The sequence below is a fragment of the Pseudozyma flocculosa genome, assembly GCF_000417875.1.
Source record: "Pseudozyma flocculosa PF-1 unplaced genomic scaffold scaffold00002, whole genome shotgun sequence".
In the NCBI taxonomy this organism is placed as follows: domain Eukaryota; kingdom Fungi; phylum Basidiomycota; class Ustilaginomycetes; order Ustilaginales; family Ustilaginaceae; genus Pseudozyma; species Pseudozyma flocculosa.
In genome coordinates, this window is record NW_006920870.1 from 714051 (window position 1) to 730655 (window position 16605).

The 16605-nt window shown below is 66.8% G+C and overlaps 7 protein-coding genes across 7 annotated transcripts; 4 read left to right on the plus strand and 3 right to left on the minus strand.

Annotated features, from left to right (window-relative positions):
* Positions 1-1436: 1436 nt before the first annotated feature.
* Positions 1437-3754, minus strand: PFL1_00892 (uncharacterized protein; the record flags this gene model as incomplete). Its single annotated transcript, XM_007878393.1, has 3 exons — positions 1437-1781; positions 1890-3278; positions 3380-3754. 3 exons carry the CDS (start codon positions 3752-3754, stop codon positions 1437-1439), a joined length of 2109 nt encoding a protein of 702 aa, XP_007876584.1.
* Positions 3755-5271: 1517 nt separating this feature from the next.
* On the plus strand, positions 5272-7545 carry PFL1_00893 (uncharacterized protein; the record flags this gene model as incomplete). Its single annotated transcript, XM_007878394.1, has 1 exon — positions 5272-7545. The coding sequence occupies one exon, from the start codon at positions 5272-5274 to the stop codon at positions 7543-7545; it is 2274 nt and encodes a 757-aa protein (XP_007876585.1).
* A 227-nt stretch (positions 7546-7772) lies between these two features.
* PFL1_00894 (uncharacterized protein) lies at positions 7773-9286 on the minus strand (the record flags this gene model as incomplete). Its single annotated transcript, XM_007878395.1, has 4 exons — positions 7773-7802; positions 7898-8171; positions 8282-8908; positions 9006-9286. 4 exons carry the CDS (start codon positions 9284-9286, stop codon positions 7773-7775), a joined length of 1212 nt encoding a protein of 403 aa, XP_007876586.1.
* Positions 9287-9634: 348 nt separating this feature from the next.
* PFL1_00895 (uncharacterized protein) lies at positions 9635-10711 on the plus strand (the record flags this gene model as incomplete). The annotated part of the gene is made up of 1 exon (XM_007878396.1): positions 9635-10711. One exon carries the CDS (start codon positions 9635-9637, stop codon positions 10709-10711), a length of 1077 nt encoding a protein of 358 aa, XP_007876587.1.
* A 162-nt stretch (positions 10712-10873) lies between these two features.
* PFL1_00896 (uncharacterized protein) lies at positions 10874-12505 on the minus strand (the record flags this gene model as incomplete). Its single annotated transcript, XM_007878397.1, has 1 exon — positions 10874-12505. One exon carries the CDS (start codon positions 12503-12505, stop codon positions 10874-10876), a length of 1632 nt encoding a protein of 543 aa, XP_007876588.1.
* A 507-nt stretch (positions 12506-13012) lies between these two features.
* Positions 13013-14197, plus strand: PFL1_00897 (uncharacterized protein; the record flags this gene model as incomplete). The annotated part of the gene is made up of 1 exon (XM_007878398.1): positions 13013-14197. One exon carries the CDS (start codon positions 13013-13015, stop codon positions 14195-14197), a length of 1185 nt encoding a protein of 394 aa, XP_007876589.1.
* Positions 14198-14688: 491 nt separating this feature from the next.
* On the plus strand, positions 14689-16537 carry PFL1_00898 (uncharacterized protein; the record flags this gene model as incomplete). Its single annotated transcript, XM_007878399.1, has 2 exons — positions 14689-15826; positions 15924-16537. 2 exons carry the CDS (start codon positions 14689-14691, stop codon positions 16535-16537), a joined length of 1752 nt encoding a protein of 583 aa, XP_007876590.1.
* Positions 16538-16605: the final 68 nt, after the last annotated feature.

A 16605-nucleotide genomic window follows, 5' to 3' on the forward strand; every position in this document is an offset into this window, starting at 1 on the left:
GATCGAGGGCGGCGTAGAGGCTGATGATGCCGCTGGCCGACGAGGACTGAGGTCGGCTCGACGCCTGGTCCGACGAGGGCGGCGGGTAGCGCAGCTGTGATCCCGCCGCCGCCCGCTGGAACCCGTAGGGCTGCTGCCGCTGCGACGGGTCGCTGTAGTCGGAGGCGGACGAGTCGCGGCCGTAGGCGGCGCCGGCGTAGCCTTGCCGGAAGGGCGGCTGTGTTTCGTAGCTGGCGCCGTTGCTGGCGCCGCCGCCGGTGCCATTGCTGGCCACGCCCATTCCGTCCATGGTAAACGCCAGCTCCTCCATCAGGCCGTCGATCTTGCCAGTGACATTGCTGGCGGGGAGGTAGGGGGCGCTCGCAGCGGCGCCGCCGTACGGCTGCCCTGGTGGTGCTGGTGGTGGTGGCGGCTGTCGGCCAGGCGGTAAAGGGCCCGCGCCGGTCCATTCCTGTGCCTGCGTGGGGTATAGGTGTGCATCGTCGTCGTCGCCGCCGCTGGGGCCGTAAAAGGACGGGTGGAAGCCCGAGGATGCCGAGTCGTAGGCCGACGGCTTAGGCGGGACATGGGGTCGAGACATGGTGAGTGCGACTGCGATGTCGAGGGATGGCGCGGGAGGGTAGACGTATGCGATATAAGGAGTGGCAAGGCTGTCTGGCGCTCTGAGCGCTCCGGGAGCTCCAGAGGGTGCCTAACAGTGCAGCGACATTGGTCGTCGGCGGCGGGTGGATATCGAGGTGAAGCAAGCAGAGGGCCAAGTCAGCTGCCTGGCGAGCTGTATGGCGTTGTCCGCGGGAGGTGGCGGCCGACGAGGAGCACTGGAAACAGCGACAAGGGGGCGGGGCGGGGATGAGCGAGGCAAAAGGACGAGAGGATGGAATGGGATGGAGGTTGCGGGCCAAGCGGCGCCCGCCCGCCAGCCAGCCAGCCAAAGGGAGGCGCACGCTCTGTCCCCTTCGCGCCGCCGCCGCCGCGCACCGACCAGCCCGAAAGGCCACGCAAAAGTCCCCTCCCGCCCGCCCCGCCTGCCAAAGAGACCCGCCGCGCTGACCTCGTCCTATCCACCCGACTCGCCCCTTCGCCCTGCGACACCACGACGCCGCCCCTATATCATCATCATCAACATCATCATCATCATCATCATCATCATCATCATCATCATCATCATCAACATCCTTCGTGAACGACGCTCAATCTTTCGGCATTCTGCCGCGCAGGCGGGTCTAGCGTAGAGTACAGTCGAGGCCCGTGGGGTGAGAATTGGTTCTGCGCCCCAACGCCATCGCCCCCGGAGCCCGACACGTGGGGCCGCAGCCAAGAGGCTAGGTGCTTGCAAGGCCTGATGCGGCGGCCTGGGAGGCTTGATGCGGCGTGCTTGTCCCGCGATCGATGATGCCGGCGCGCTGTCGGCCACCTTCCGTCGTTGGCCCGGCAGGTCACGCCACCTTCTTGCTCGGAGGCTCCGTCGCGGCTCCCTGCGCTTGCCCGTCGCCTTCGCCGACCGACGCCTTGCGCTTCCTCGTTCCGCCAAAGGCGTCTGCGCCGTTCGGACCGCCGTCGGTGGAGCTCGCGATGCCCTCTTCGCCCTTGAGCCTGGCTATCGGGTTGCCTACCGACGCCGACCGCTGCGCTCCGTTCGACGGCGTCGCGGACCGCGACGTGCCACGCTTGGCCGTCAGCAGGCCCGTGCTCTGGCGGCCTCCGCCAGGCGGCGAGCTCATCCGTCGCGCCACGCTCTCGGTCAGCATCTTGGCCGAGTAGTGGCACGATGCGTGGTAGTACTGAGGTGGCAGGGGTTGCGCGGAGAGCAAAGGAGAGTGCGGGGAGGGACAGGCTGTCAGTACACTGCTGCGCGCCGCTCGTCTCACGGCGCCCCGAACCACACTCACCACTCCGTCGACCTCGATGGCGTTCAGCCAGATCCACTCCTCCTCGTCCTCGCTCCACTGGCTCTTGAAGCTCTCCTTGCAGATCGGGCACGGCTTGGCGCTCAGCTCGGCGTCGGTCGGCGCGGCGACAAACGACTTGGCAAACTTTTCCTTGAGCGCCTTGTCCTGGGCCGCGTTCAGAGAGCCGTCCTTGGCGCCCGCCTCGTCGCCCGCCTTGGACGACGGCGCGGCATCGTCAAAGCCGCCGCGGATAAAGCTGTCCAGCTTGTCGAACCACGAGCGGCTCTGGCCTCGCGCCTGCGAGTCCTTGGCCCGGCGGTTCTGGGTAAAGTGCCAGTCGAGGTGCTCGTCCATGCCCTTCTGACCCTTGCCGCCGGAAGGGTAGCGGTTGGCGCACTGCCTGCACTGCAGCGGCAGATGCTTGTGAAGGAGCAGCTCGAGGGCCGGCGGCTCCCTCGAAAACTCGGGGCCCGACACCTTGATGTCGAGCGACATGATCGATCGGACGTATTCGTCGTCCTGGTCGAGTTCTACAGGTGCAGGTGCCGCCGCAGCAGCAGCAGCGCCGGATCCGGGGAGGAGGCCTGCCTGCATCAGGCTCGCGATCAGCGCGCTGGCGGCATCAGGCTGACCGGAAGCTGCGGGCGCAGCTGGAGCGGGCGGCGGGGGCATCGGAGCGGCGACAGGCGCTGGAGGCGGTGTTGTGGCGACAGACGGAGCTCCCAACAAGCCGCCGAGGTTCCCGAGGCCAGCGAGCGCACTGGCGAGGTTTGCTGGGATCGGAGCCGGCGCCGGCGCCGGTGCGGGAGGCGGCGTCGCGTTGACGGGTGCCGGAGGCGGCTTGCTGCCGCTGGCCGTCAACGAGTCAAGCTGCGCGTGGACCTGGGCCATCTCCTCGGGCGAAAGGGCCGCCGTCTGGAGCACGAGCTTCAGCTGCGTCAGCGATTCGTGGCGCTCCCGGATGGCGCTATTGTTCGGGTCCACCCGCAGCTCTTGGGCGCCCATGGCAAGGAGGCGGTCGATGCTCTCGATGGCTCGTGCCTTGCCGTGATCCGGGGGAGCGTGGTGCGCGTGAGGGTGGTGCTGCGCCTGAGGCGGCGGAGGCGTCGGCCTGTGCCCGGGCAGAGGCATGCCGGCGCTGCCAAACAGGGGCCGCTCGATGCTCCACTGGGTGTTTTCGCCAAACAGCGGGCGGCCGCCGGGTGCGGCGTCCTTCCACGTGGCCAGCAGCTCCTCCATGCGCATCTTGGTGGGCTGGTCGACCAGGCGGTACGACTCGAGAAAGATGGTGACGATGCGTTCTGCCCAGAGGCTGGTGTAGGGCTGGCCGATGTTCTTGCAGATCGAGTCCAAGAGGTAGAGGCTCGGAAGCCGGATCGAGGGGTGCGACTGCCGTGGTCCAAGGGTGAGGTCGAGAAGCGTGCGGTCAGCATCGTGGATGTGAATCGGGTCGGTGCAGGCGGGCCTACGAATGCGCGGCCAGGACTCACCTGCATGATGTGGTCGTCGAGCGACTTGGCCACGACGCTGGCCATCCGGTGGATGTGCTCGTGGGCGATGATGGTGAGGTTGTTGATGATCGGCTTCGAGTTCCAGGTGAGCGCGGCGAGGTGCTCCCGGAACATGCGAGCAAAGGCATCCGGGTTGGTGGCGATCAGCAGAGGGTCGTGACCGCCGACGTGCCCCTGACCCATCGACGAGGCCTGGGGCGGGGGGCCACCGTACTGAAGGGGCGCGCCATAGGCCTGGCCAGGTGGGGTTGGTCGGTGCGCCGCCGGGTGCGTCGGGGGCGGTCCAGCGTAGGTGGGCGGCGGCCCGGCGTACGGAGGCTGCGGGGGAGCGCCAAAGTTCTGACCGGCGTACATTGTGGCGGCAGTAGTCGATGCGAAACGGCGGAAGGAGGTTCACCCAGCCGAAGCGGGTGCGAGTGGCGGAGAAGTATCGTGAAGCGCGACCGACCTCGTTTGATGGGCGTTCGGCGGCCGAAGCTTGCTCGATTGGCCGGCGAGAGGCGGATGTCCTGCGTTGTGAGCTCCAACGCTTTGGTCCTTGCGAACGACGAGGAGGACAAACAGCTGGATGTGTGCCCGTCAGCTAGATGAAACGTCGCCCTCGAGCAGAGCGACTCTTGTCCGGCAGCCAGACGATCGGCTCAGTGCTCTGGAGCCAAGAAGACAGGTATGGGCAACGTCTGAGCGACGGCAGCCAGGACCAGACTCGACGAGCGGAGCGAGCGAAACGAGGCAAAGGACAGAGCAGCCAATGACGAGCGTGGCAAAGGGCGATGCTTCTACCTCTGAAGCACTGATCCGTGGGCAGAGAGTCCAAGGCGGCTGGGCCAAAGCTCGGACGGTGTTTCGCCGCCGACCTTGGAGCAGGGCAGCCTGTGCAGATTGAGGAGGATCCCGCAGGCAAAGCCTTCAACACACGAGCAAAGGCGGTCCAGGGCGGACGAGGAGGATACTACGGCCAGAGCAAATGGAGCGGACCGGCACGGCAGCAGGGCTCAACGAACGCGAATGCTCAGCGGCTTCTTTACTCGTCTCTGGTGGACCGGCAGGAAAGAGAGTGCTCAGTCTGCGCGATCGCCGACGAGTCGAACGACACAAGGGGGAATGCAGGCGGGGGTCCGGACAAGGATGCTCGCGGGCCGCGGCAGCGACGTCTTGGCGCTGGGTCCGCTCACTGGATCGACGAGGCGCGGGTCGTGAGTGTGTGCTCTGTCTCTCGATGTGCGCAAGATATCTTCAACGAGAGACGGAGAGACGGAGACGGAAAGAGAGAGATGGAGAGAAGGAGAAAGAGTGGAAGGGATGCAGGGAAAGGCAACTGCGGGCCCACAGAGGAGCAGGCGGCAGCGCAATGTGCGGCACTTGAGGTGAGCTGGTCGATGTCGTTCGCCAGGGCACTCGGCGGCCTTCTCAGCGAGGAGACAATCGCGAGGCGGTGCTGTACGTTTTGGCTGCCTTACGAGGTGTCAGGCAACAGGCAGAGGTGGGTGAAAAGGGAGGCGGGAAGGTGGCGATGGATGGAGGTAGAAGGGAAGAAGGGGTGCGCGCGCGCCGATGGGCCCCACCCGCTTGGCCCGGCCCTGCCTGCCTGCCTGCCTGCCTGGTTTTGAATTCGAGCGCAGCCCGGCGGAAGCGGCACCAACGTCAGCAGGCGCGGGCAGGCAGCGCACAGCCTGACCTGCTGGCCATCGTCACCCGGCCGATAGGAAGAAACGTCGTCCGCCGCCGTGACTCGGCAAAGGTCCGAAGCCGGGCAGCGCAGCGCAGCCAAGGCACGGACCGAGTCGGGCGGGGCTCCTCTTCGACCTTTGCCACCACCATCGATCTCGCTCCTCGACCTCCCTGGCCGCCCCACTCGCTCTTCCGCCAGCATGTCTTCGATCGCAGCAGCTGTGCCTCCGGCGCCGCTCCCGCGCCACGGCAGCGGAAACGGCGCTTCGCAGCGCGACTTTGCCGTCGGCACCTCGATCCCCGCCAACCTGCCCCACGCCGTCTCGGTCTCGCTCCCGCTCTGGCAGGACAATGTCGACTACGAAGAGGGGCGCCTCTCGCAGGTCATGGAGACAGGCTACCCGCGCTTCTTCATCCACAGGAGCATCCAGAAACTCGCCGCCCACCTCACAAAGAAGTTTGCCCAGCCCGGCGAACAGTGCATCCTCCTCCCCACCGAGGTGGTCGCCAACCGTTGCCGGGACTTTATCCGCAGCCAGCATGCCAAGCTCCAGACGCCTTCGTCGCCGCACACGCCCGCCTCGGTTCGCGTCGTCCGCTTCTCGATCGTGGAACCTGCGCTGCTCCAGAACCCCGACCCTTCCGCCCCCGGTCCATCTCAACCCCCGGCATCGCAGCCAGCCAACGAACCCGTCACGCACTACATCTTCATCGCCTTCTTCCCCGGAGAACTGTTCCCCCTGGCCAAGAGCTACTGGCAGCATACTGGCGATGGCATCTCGAGCCGCAAGGCCGAGCGTTGCTTGCACCTCCTCGAGCAGAGCGGAAGCCTCGAAGACGAAACGATCGGCTCGCCAACTGCGGCCGCCACTACCGCCGCCGGCGCTGACAGTGCATTCGCCCAGAAGCAGCAGCAGCAGCAGCAGCATGCGCATCATACCGACACTTCAGCGACCACAGATGGCCGCGGCGGGTACTCTGGAAAGCGCTTCTACAACCGATACGCTCGGAACGGCAGCATTTCGACACCCGTCAGCATGACCCCCTCGCCGTCGAGCAGCGGCTTGCTGCCGCCCAAGCATACTGCATCCGACGCTGCGACTACCGGCGCGCCGGCATCGGCCTTGCTGCCTGCCTCCGGTGCTGCCGCTGCCTCGACCGATGAGAGGATCACGTCCGACCTCACCACCTACCTCGAGGAGCGGTACGGCCGCAACCTGCCCGCTGGCTCGGCCCCGCAGGCCAAGCGAGCACTTCGTCGACGCATCGCGGGAACGCTCTTGTCCGACCGTACCGAACGTAGCGGCGAGGCGCCCTCGGACGCCACCGGCGAGACCAGCCGGACGGGGACGGGCGTGACCGAGGACGAGGTGTACCTCTACCCGACCGGCATGTCGTCCATCTTCCATGCTCACCAGCTGGCCATGCTTGCGCGCACCCTCGACGACCCCACCGCCGCGGTGGGCAAGAGCATCTGCTTCGGCTTTCCCTACACCGACACGCTCAAGATCCTGCAGAAGTGGGGGCCCGGCTGCCACTTTTACGGCAACGGCCTCGATTCGGACCTCGACGACCTCGAGAAGCTGCTCGAGTCGCGGCGGACGTCGACGGCCGGCGAGGCGCCCATCCTGGCCCTCTTCTGCGAGTTTCCCTCGAACCCGCTGCTCCGCTCGCCCGACCTGGTGCGCATCCGCACCTTGGCGGACCGGTACGACTTTCTGGTGGTCGTCGACGAGACGATCGGCAATTTCGTCAATGTTGAGGTGCTGCCGTACGCCGACGTGCTCGTCTCGTCGCTGACCAAGGTGTTTTCGGGCGACGCCAACGTCATGGGCGGCAGCATGGTGCTCAACCCGCGCTCGCGCCACTTTGACCGGCTCAGGCGCGCGCTGGCCGCCCACTACCAAGACACCTTTTTCGACGAGGACGCCCTGTTCCTCGAGCGCAACTCGCGCGACTTTGTCAAGCGCATCGTCAAGATCGACGAGAACACGCGCGCCCTCACCGACATGCTCCACGGCGAGAGGCAGCGGCCGGGCGCGGCCATTAAGCGCGTCTTCTACCCGCGCTTTGTGGCGAGGGACAACTACGAAAAGTGCCGCAGGAAGCAGGCGTTCGCGCCTGGCCTCGAGATGCAGCCGCCCGCCGACAACGACGACGGGTCCGGTTCGGCCGCGGCGGCGGCCGGGGGAGGGTATGGCGGTCTGTTTTCGCTCACCTTCCACAGCCTCGAGGCGTCCAAGGCGTTTTACGACACGCTGCAGTGCGCAAAGGGCCCCTCGCTGGGGACCAACTACACGCTGGCCAGCCCCTACACTATCCTGGCTCATTACACCGAGCTCGACTGGGCGCAGCAGTTTGGCGTCGAGACCGGCCTGGTGCGCATCAGCGTCGGCCTGGAGGACAAGCAGGAGCTCCTCGACATGTTCACCAGGTCCGTCAAGGCCGCCGAGCGGGCCATGGGTCAGCAGTAGGCGGCGGCAGAGACGAGCGCCAGCACCGCCGCGTCTGTCCCGCGTGTCGGCGCAGTGCGCAGTGCAATCGAGTGGTATACCTGCGGGCCGTCCGTGTGTCGTGTGCTGTGCTCGTGGGCAGATGTCGGGCGGGCTGCAGATTGGAAGGCGGAAGAGGGCTACAAGTACACGGGGGCCTACCAGGCCCCCCTGGGGCAGACTCGTCGATGGAGGTCGAGTCGGCGGCGCTAGGACGCCGGGTTGGGCCTGACTTTTGGCTGTCGGTTGCGTCGAATCGAGAAGATGGGCCAGGGGGGTGGGTCAGCGACCGTGCACCGCCTCGTCCCGCGCCGAGAGCGACTCGGCAACTCACCTTGCAATCCTCCCAGGCCGCCTTGATGTGGATCCGGACGTTGCCCTCTCCGCCCCGGCCCACCTCGCCCACCTCGCCCGCACCGGGGCCCGGATGACGCGTGTCTTCGATGTTCTCGGCGCCGCTGGCGATGGCGAGGCGCATCCCGTCGCTGCTGAAGCAGCCGGCGCTCAGCGGCGAGGGCAACCGCGGGTACTGCCGGATCCGCTTCTTGGCCGCCGCGTCCCAGATGCTGCAGATGGCATCGCCGCCGATCGAGGCAAAGGTGCCGTGCCTGTGCGGGTCGTGGTCGAGGCGCAAGCGCGAATGAAAAGGAGGGAGGTCGGAATGTCAGGTCGCACGTTCGTGCCCGGGCGATCCCCTTGGGCACGACCGCGTACTCACACCGGGTGGAAGGCCATGGCGTTGACCGGGTAGACGGTGTCGATGCCGTCGACGGCCTGGCGGTGGCACTTGAACGCGTACTTCTTGGCCTGGGCCTCGGGCGTGGGGTCAAAGAACTCGACGGCGATCCTTCCCTCGACGGAGCTGGTGGCGTACCCGTCGCCGGCGGGCATGCAGCGGATGTCGCGGATCATAAACTTGAGGCTGCTCTCGCGCTTCTGCTCGGGCTCCCAGTCGCTCTCCTTGACCTCCTGGCCGGCCTGGGCGCGGTCCAGCGTCTGGCGGAGCTTGTCCAGCTCGTAGATCCAGACGCCGCGACCAGTCATGCCTACGACGAGCCGCGGGGTGCGGTCCACCTCGACCCTTGCGCCGTTGGCCGACGCCGAGACGGGCCTGGTCTCGGCGGGCGAGGAGGCAAAGGGCGGCGAGAGGTCCATGGCCAGCACCTTGTCCGGCACCGAGAGCGTGCGGAGGTGGCGCGGCGGAGACGAGAGCGGGTCCCAGATCTGGATCGTCCGGTCCCAGCTCGCGCTGATCAGCAGTCCGGTCTGCGGGCAGAACCGGATGCGGCTGACGGCATTGCCGTGCTTGCCCAGGATGTTGGTCTGTCCCGTCTCGAGGTTGAGGCTGGCCGCGCGGTTCGAATGGACACGGTCGATGTTAGCTTTCGTCGCGCTCCTCTTGACAGGCCCTGCTGGATTGCTGCGACCACCATCACACTCACAGCCTCACTCTCCGGTCCAAGCCTCCACTTGCGGCCAAGGTGTCGTTGATCCAGCATACGTCGAGCACGGCGGCTTCATGCTCGAAGACCTGGACAAGGCGTACACCTTGCGAGTCCTGGGCATAGGAGAGGTCGTAGAGGCGTACGAGGCGGTCCCAGCTGGCGACGAGGAGCTGCCCTGCGCGCTCGGGCGCGTGGTTGGGGCTGAAGGCCATAGCCGAGACGGGATCCTGGGGCCGCTCCTTGAGCTCATAGTCGGCGAAGGCTGTTGGTGTCGTCATGCTGGCGTGGGTGAAGAATGCGATCCGGCAGACTAGGCGGGCCGGTGGCGAAAAGAGGGTGAGGATGAGGAGATGAGTTTGGTCGTGGAACGATAGCAAAGCCCAGAAGGTCGAGCGAGGTGTTGGTCTCGAGCCCTCAGCGCCCGCCCCAAACACCCCAACCGCCCGCTGCGCTTTTGCTCGCCCCGCCCGACAGCGCGAACGCCTCGGCTTGAGCGCCGACTCCCGATCACGCGTGGAGGCAGGCAGGCGAGGCGAGGAGGCCGGGCCAGACCGATACCATGACACCACGACACCACCTCCCCTCTTTCCTCACGCCGACTGTGACACCACTCAACGACCCTCGTCATGCTGGCATCGACACCGCTGGCTGCGACTGCGCGATCTGCGCTCCGGCGCGGCTCTGGCGCGGCTGCGGGCCGACAGCCGCTGCTTCTCGCCTCGGCAGCCCCGACGCTCTCACCGATACGGGCTGGCGCAGCGACGCAGCCGGGGACAAGATACGCCTCCAACCGCCCGTCTGGCTCGGCGAGCCCGTCCTCGTCGCGCTCGTCCAAGATCAGCCACCCTGCCTTTCGCAGCGGCAACCGCGCAACCCCATCCTCGAGCACAGCCACCTCGTCGGATCGATCCGCCGACGACGACGCCGACGGCAGCGAGCCGAAACCGGGTGACCTGCCTCCGCGCAAGGGACCGCTGCGCGACGAGGAAATCGCCCGGCGCGCCAAGCACGTCCGCCTCGTCGATCCAAAGACTGGCTCCCTCGCCGGGCCCTTCCCCGTCCTCGAGATCCTCGCCAAGCTCGACCGGTCGCGCTACCGCATCGAACAGGTCGTGGCCGCCGTCCGCCCCGCCGACGATGCGTCTCCGCCGCCCCCGCCGCCCCCGCCGGGCGACTCGACCAGGACCGTGGCCGAGATGAAAGAGTACCCGATCTGCAAGCTCATCGACAAGAAGGAGGACTTCAATCGCCAGCGCGACCTCAAGCGCAAGCAGAAGGCCAACGAGGCCTCGAGCCCCTCGGCCGCCGGCCAGAAGGAGGTGCAGCTTACCTGGACCGTGGCTGGCAACGACCTCTCTCACAAGCTCTCAAAGGCCCGCAAGGAGCTCCTCAAGGGATCCCGGATCAACGTCGTCATCACGGCAAAGTCCGGGAGCAAGCGCTACGTGCTCGGCAGGGACGCCGCAGAGGATGAGAAGCGCGCATCCCTGCTCCGCAGCGTCGAAGACTTCCTCTGCGACGGAGAGGAGCTCGACCAGGCAGCCGATGCCCCTGCCGCTGATGCTGCCGCCGCCGTCGATGACGCCGAGCCAGCAGCGGGCCACGCTCGTGGCCCACCGGTCGGCAGGCGGACCGGCGAGGTCGTGTGGCAGCGGGGCGGCTCAGCCGTCGTCAGCTTCGAGCGCATCGACCGGGGCAAATAGCAGCAAGCATATGGAGGACTCAAAATCATGTAATATTAAAACAATGCTGACGAAGGAGAATGAACAGGCCGAAGCCGCAGTGGGACAGGGATGGCAGAGGCAATCTAGGAGAGGAAGAGAGGATGAGGGGAAAAAGGGCGTGTGCCCCACTCTCGGCCCCGCCTAGAGCCACTCGATGGTGGCCGGGGGCTTGGACGAGATGTCGAGGACGACGCGGTTGACGCCCTGCACCTCGTTGGTGATGCGGTTCGACACCTTGGAGAGGAACTCGGGCGGGAAGGGGAACCAGGTTGCCGTCATAAAGTCGGTGGTGGCGGCGGCGCGCAGCGCAATGACCTGGTCGTAGGTGCGCTTGTCGCCCTGGACGCCGACGGCGCGGACGGGGAGCAGGACGGCAAAGGCCTGGCTGATCTGGTCGTAGAGGCCGGCGGCGCGGATCTCCTCGATGTAGATGCTGTCGGCGTGCTGGAGGATCTTGACCTGCTCGCGCGTCACGGGCCCGAGGATGCGGATGGCCAGGCCCGGGCCGGGGAAGGGGTGCCTGCCGACCAGGTGGGCCGGGATGCCGAGGAGGCGGCCGAGGGCGCGCACCTCGTCCTTGAACAGCTCGCGCAGCGGCTCAATGAGCTTGAGCTTCATGTCCTCGAGCAGGCCGCCGACGTTGTGGTGCGTCTTGATCGTGGCCGAGGGGCCCTTGAAGCTGATGCTCTCGATGACGTCCGGGTACAGGGTGCCCTGGAGCAGGTACTCAAACTTGCCCTTGGCCTCCTGCGGCTTGCCCTTGGCGAGCGCCTCGGCCTCCTCGTCCTCGGCCTGCTTCTCGAGCTTGGCCACCTCGGCCTCAAACACCTCGATGAACGTGTTGCCGATGATCTTGCGCTTCTTCTCGGGGTCCTCGACGTCCTTGAGCTTGCCCAGGAAGAGCTCGGAGGCGTCGACGACCGTCAGGTTGACGCCGAGGTCCTTGGACAGCATGTCGTACACCTGGGCCGCCTCGTTGGCGCGCAGCACGCCATTGTCGACCATGACGGCGTGGAAGCGGTCGCCGATAGCCTCGTGCATCAGGCGGGCGGCGACGCTGCTGTCGACTCCGCCCGAGATGGCGCCGAGCACCTGGCCCTTGGGGCCGACAATCTCGCGGATGCGCTTGATCTCCTTGTCGATGAACGTCTCCATCGTCCAGTCGCGCTTGCAGCCGCAGATGGTGATGAAGTTGTCAAACAGCTCGGTGCCGCGAGCGCTGTGGGTCACCTCGGGGTGGAACTGGACGCCGAAGATGGGCTTGGTCTTGTGGGCCATGGCGGCGAAGGGCGCCGTGGGGGTGCGGCCGATGATCTCAAAGTCCTCGGGAGCCTTGGACAGCTGGTCGCCGTGCGACATCCAAACCTCGACCTTGCCCTCCTGGCCCTGGAAGAGGGCGTCGAGGTGGGCGTTGCCCGTCTTGACAATGTCGACCATGGCGTGGCCGTACTCGCGCTTGTCGTGCGGGTCGACCTTGCCGCCGTGGTTCCAGGCAATCTCCTGGAGGCCGTAGCAGATACCAAAGACGGGCACGCCCGCGGTGAAGACGTCCGGGTCGACGCGGGGCGCGCCGTCGTCGTAGACCGAGAACGGCGAGCCGGACAGGATGATGCCCTTGGGCTTCCAGTCGAGGTCCTTGATCTTCTGCGTGCAAGGCAGCATCTCGCAGTAGACGTTGAGCTCACGGCATCGTCGGGTAATGAGGTGCGAGTACTGCGACCCAAAGTCGAGGATGAGGATCGAGTCGTACTGGCTGTGGATGGCCTCAGTCATGTTGGGCAGAGGCGAGGCCTATGGGTAGGGAACGGAGCTGGTATATGGCGGGTCGAAAAGGGAGAGGGGAGGTTGAGAAGGATGGGAGGGGTATGAGTGGGCCAGCAGCAGGAGCAAGACCAGGAGAGAGAGAGGGAGGGAGTGAAGCGAGTGGAGCCCACCGAGGGCGAGGAGCCAGACCGGCTGACTTTCTTCCAGGCGGCCGTGGTACGCTGGCCCTGACTCGGCGGGCACGCTCCAGCCCAACCCGTCAAAGCTGCGTTTTCAAGAATTTTTTTGGCGTCCCACCCCGCATCCGACCGGAGCCGAGCGAAGCCCGCCAGCTTCGACTTCCGTCTCCCGCCGCCGGAAACTCGCCCTCCACGCGGCCCAGCCTCGACTGGCGCCTCTTACGCCACCCTCGCGAGCTCCCCAGAGGTGGGACTGTTGGCCCTCATCCGGTCAGAGACGACACCACCACCTTTGCCTTGGCAGGACCGTACGCTCGAGGAAGGGAACTGCTCATCAATGCTCACGGACTCAGCAATAGACAGGCCCGACGACGTAGAGAGATCGGCCGCGGCACCGCCCGTCATCCTCACCCTGATCCGCCATGGAGAGACGACGGCCAACCTGGCACGCCTCCTCCAAGGCGTAGCCGACTCGCCCCTCACCGTCTTTGGGCAGGCGCAGGTGGATGCTCTGGCCAGTGCCTTTGCATCGACTCTCGATCCGCTTGCAACGCCTCTCGAAGCGCAGGAAACGCCAAGCAGGGCCGCCAAGGCTGGAGCGTCGAGGCTGGACCTGCCGCCGCCCACCTTGGTCGTCTGCAGCCCGGTAGGCAGGGCCAGAAAGACGGCCGAAGCCGTCTACAAGGCGTGCGGAGGTGTGGCACCGGCAGAGACCCTCGTGGACGCTTCGTCGGACGATATGGCCCGCACCGCAAGGCTGCTCGATGCACATCGGCGGCCGCCGACGCGGGATGGCCTGCGCCTGATCGTAGATCCCGGTCTGGCCGAGCGCGACTTTGGCCCCTATGAGAGCACGCGCAACCGGCAGCATGTGGCTGGCTTCGAAAGGGGCAGGGGCAAGGGCGAGGACAAGGCAGCCTTCAAGGCGAGGGTGCGCAGCGTGGGACGAGAGTGGATCGAAGCGGCCACGGCGCTGTCGCAGCAGCTACGGCAGGATACCCGCGTCGACGACATCGACGGCGTCGCCGGGGCGCAGACGGCGGCGGCGGCGGCGGCGGCGGCAACGCCGCACCTGGTGCTCGTCAGCCATGGCATGTGGATCTCGTCGTTCCTCAACCTGCATCCGCCGACGACGCTGCGGCGGGTACCCGGCCAGCCAGACTTCCTTCCGTTCGCCCACAACACGGGCATCTTTTCCCTCTCGGTCGAGGCGGCAGAGGCCGGAGGAGTCGCAAGGGCGAAGACGACGCTCTTCAAGGCCAACGACGTCCAACATCTCGCCAACGTCAAGCGCCAGCGCGGTGGGATAGGGCGGGTGGCGCATGACGAGCGGCAGACCAAGCTGCAGGGCTTCTTTGCTCCCCTCGGCACCAAGCGCAGGGCGGAGGAGCCGGTGGCGGCGTCGGCCTCTGTGCCGGGCGAGGCGAGCGGCCCCGTCGCGACAGAGGGCAGCAACAAGAAGAGGGCAGCGGCGCCGGTCGTAGCGGAGGCGATAGAGGGCCAGATCGAAGAGGGGAGCTGAAGGCCGGCCAGAATAGAAGAGCCCGTTAGAATGTGCGGCGAACGAAGTGCGGCAGGATGGAAGACGACGCCAGTCTGGCTTGGAGAGCATACGTGAGCGAGCGCAGCATGGCGTTGTGATTGAGGGCTGTGATGAGGGCTGCGAAGGGCGAGGCCGGGCCTCCAACCGCTTTGACCTGGCTCGCCCGAGCGCACCCCTCCACATTCATCATCATCACGCGCGGACGGCCCATCCCGACGCACGCACGCGGGGCGGCCCGTTTGCGCCTCGGCCTCAGCCCCGCTGCACGCCCGCCGTGGCCTCGTCTGCCTGAATGCGACAGGTGGCCGCTCGACACCCTGCCTACCCCTCATCAACCATCATCCCCGTCGAGCCATAACAAGCCCCGCCACCTCGAATAATCGCAGCCACAGGACCCCATCACCGATCAGTACCAGCACGAGTACCGCATTCTACCGCCCCCTCACCTGCCACGCTCTGCACACGGCTCCATGTCCGACCCCACACCCGCCGACCGACCAGCTGGCGGCGGCGGCGGCGGCGGCGGCGGCGGACCGTCTCTGGTCTTCTGCCATCAGTGCGGCATCGAGGTGCGCCCTCTGATGGCTCCCGACCCGACCTGCCCGCGCTGCAACGGCCAGTTTGTCGAGGTCATCGAAGAAGGCTCCGGCGGACACCCGCGCGACCTCCACTCCTTCTTTGGCGACGAGCTCAACGACGAAGACGACGACGAGGCAGCATACATGGCCCACACCGCTGGCGCCGGAGGGCCGTTCGGGAGGATGCCCGATGGCGGCTTCGGCGTGCCGTTCGGTGGCGGCGCTGGCGGAGCGCGGCCCGACCTCGGTGGCCTGATACAGGGCCTGCTCGGTGCCGTGGCTGCCAACAGAGCGACGGGCCGACAGCAGCAGCAGCCGTCAAGCCCAGGTGCAGCCAGGGACCAAGGCCGCGGCAGCAACCCCGGACCGGACGACGATGGGTCGGGCCGCGACCGCGGGTCGTTCCAGCAGAGACAGGGCACCTCGCAGTTTGGCCCGCTCAACATCCAGTGGGGCTTCCAGTACGGCAGCGGATCGTCGGCAGATCGCCATCGACAGGAAAACCGAGAAGGCGACAGAGATGGCGGCCAGGCCGGACGCACGACGACGCAGGGCGTCCCGCCGCTGTCCGACTTCCTCCGCACCGCTTTCGGGCCTCGGGACCTCGACCCGCAGCCCGCCGCTGGCCGAGAGGACAACGATACGCACTTCCACGACGACGGCATGGGCGGTGCTGGCTCCGCTTCCGACGGCCGCCGCTTCAATCACGACAACCAGGGTGGCCTGGACGATGGCGGACCGAGGCGCGACGACCTGCCGCCGGAGCTGGCCGGGCTGCGCAACCTCTTCACTGGCCTGTTTGGCGGCAACCTCGATGGTGGCGGCCTGGTCTTTGACTTCCTCGGCGGAGGTGGCGGTGGCGGTGGCGCTCGAGGCCAGTGGGGAGACTACGTGCTGGGCCAGCAGGGGTTGGACGACATCATCTCGCAGCTCATGGAGCAGACGCAGGGCTCAAATGCGCCGCCGCCCGCCGGCGACGAGGAGATCCAGAAGCTGCGACGGTTCAAGCTGAGCGATGCGGACAGAGTCGGTGAGTGCAAGCATCGGTCGACGAGCTGTCCCTGTGTCGATGCGGAAACCCTCGCAGCTGACCGGCGGCCTCGATCCTCCCTCGCTTCGCCCAACAGCCAAAGCCAAGAACCGAGACTGCCCCACGTGCAAGGAGGACTTCCTCCCGGAGGAGCAGCCCGCAGCAGCGCAGCAGAGGGACGAGAGCGATGACCCGCCCGAGCAGGCCGTGGAGGACGAGGAAAAGCAGCAGGAGGACCTTGCCATGATGCCTTGCGGGCACCTCTTCCACGAAGACTGCCTCGTGCCCTGGCTCAAGATGCACGGCACCTGCCCCGTCTGCCGCATCTCGATTGTCAAGCAGGATGGTGCGCAGCACCAGCAACAGCAGCGCGGTGGCCAGCAGTCGACCAGCGCTGCCGCCTCAACGGCAACGACGGACACGGCAGCGGGCCAAGGATCCGTGTCGAACGGTCGGGACGACGAGCCGGCGATCCCTGGCGGGTTCCCCTCGACGAATCCGTTCCTGCGCCGTATGGACCCGCAGCCGGAGCAGCACAGCGGCCGAGCGACGGACCAAGACGAAGAGACGCCAGAGCAGCGAAGAGAGAGGATGCGGGCGGCTGCCGAGGCGAGGCAGCGCGCCCCTGCAGAGGGCGAGCAGGAAGCGACGTCGTCGTCGTCATCTTCGTCGCGGCCACTGTCGTTCCTCCAGCCGGATGAGCTCGACTGACTGATGGGCTCGTGTCAATACCAAAACGTCAGCTATGCCTCTCGCCGGCGCTCGGCGAAGCGCTGGCT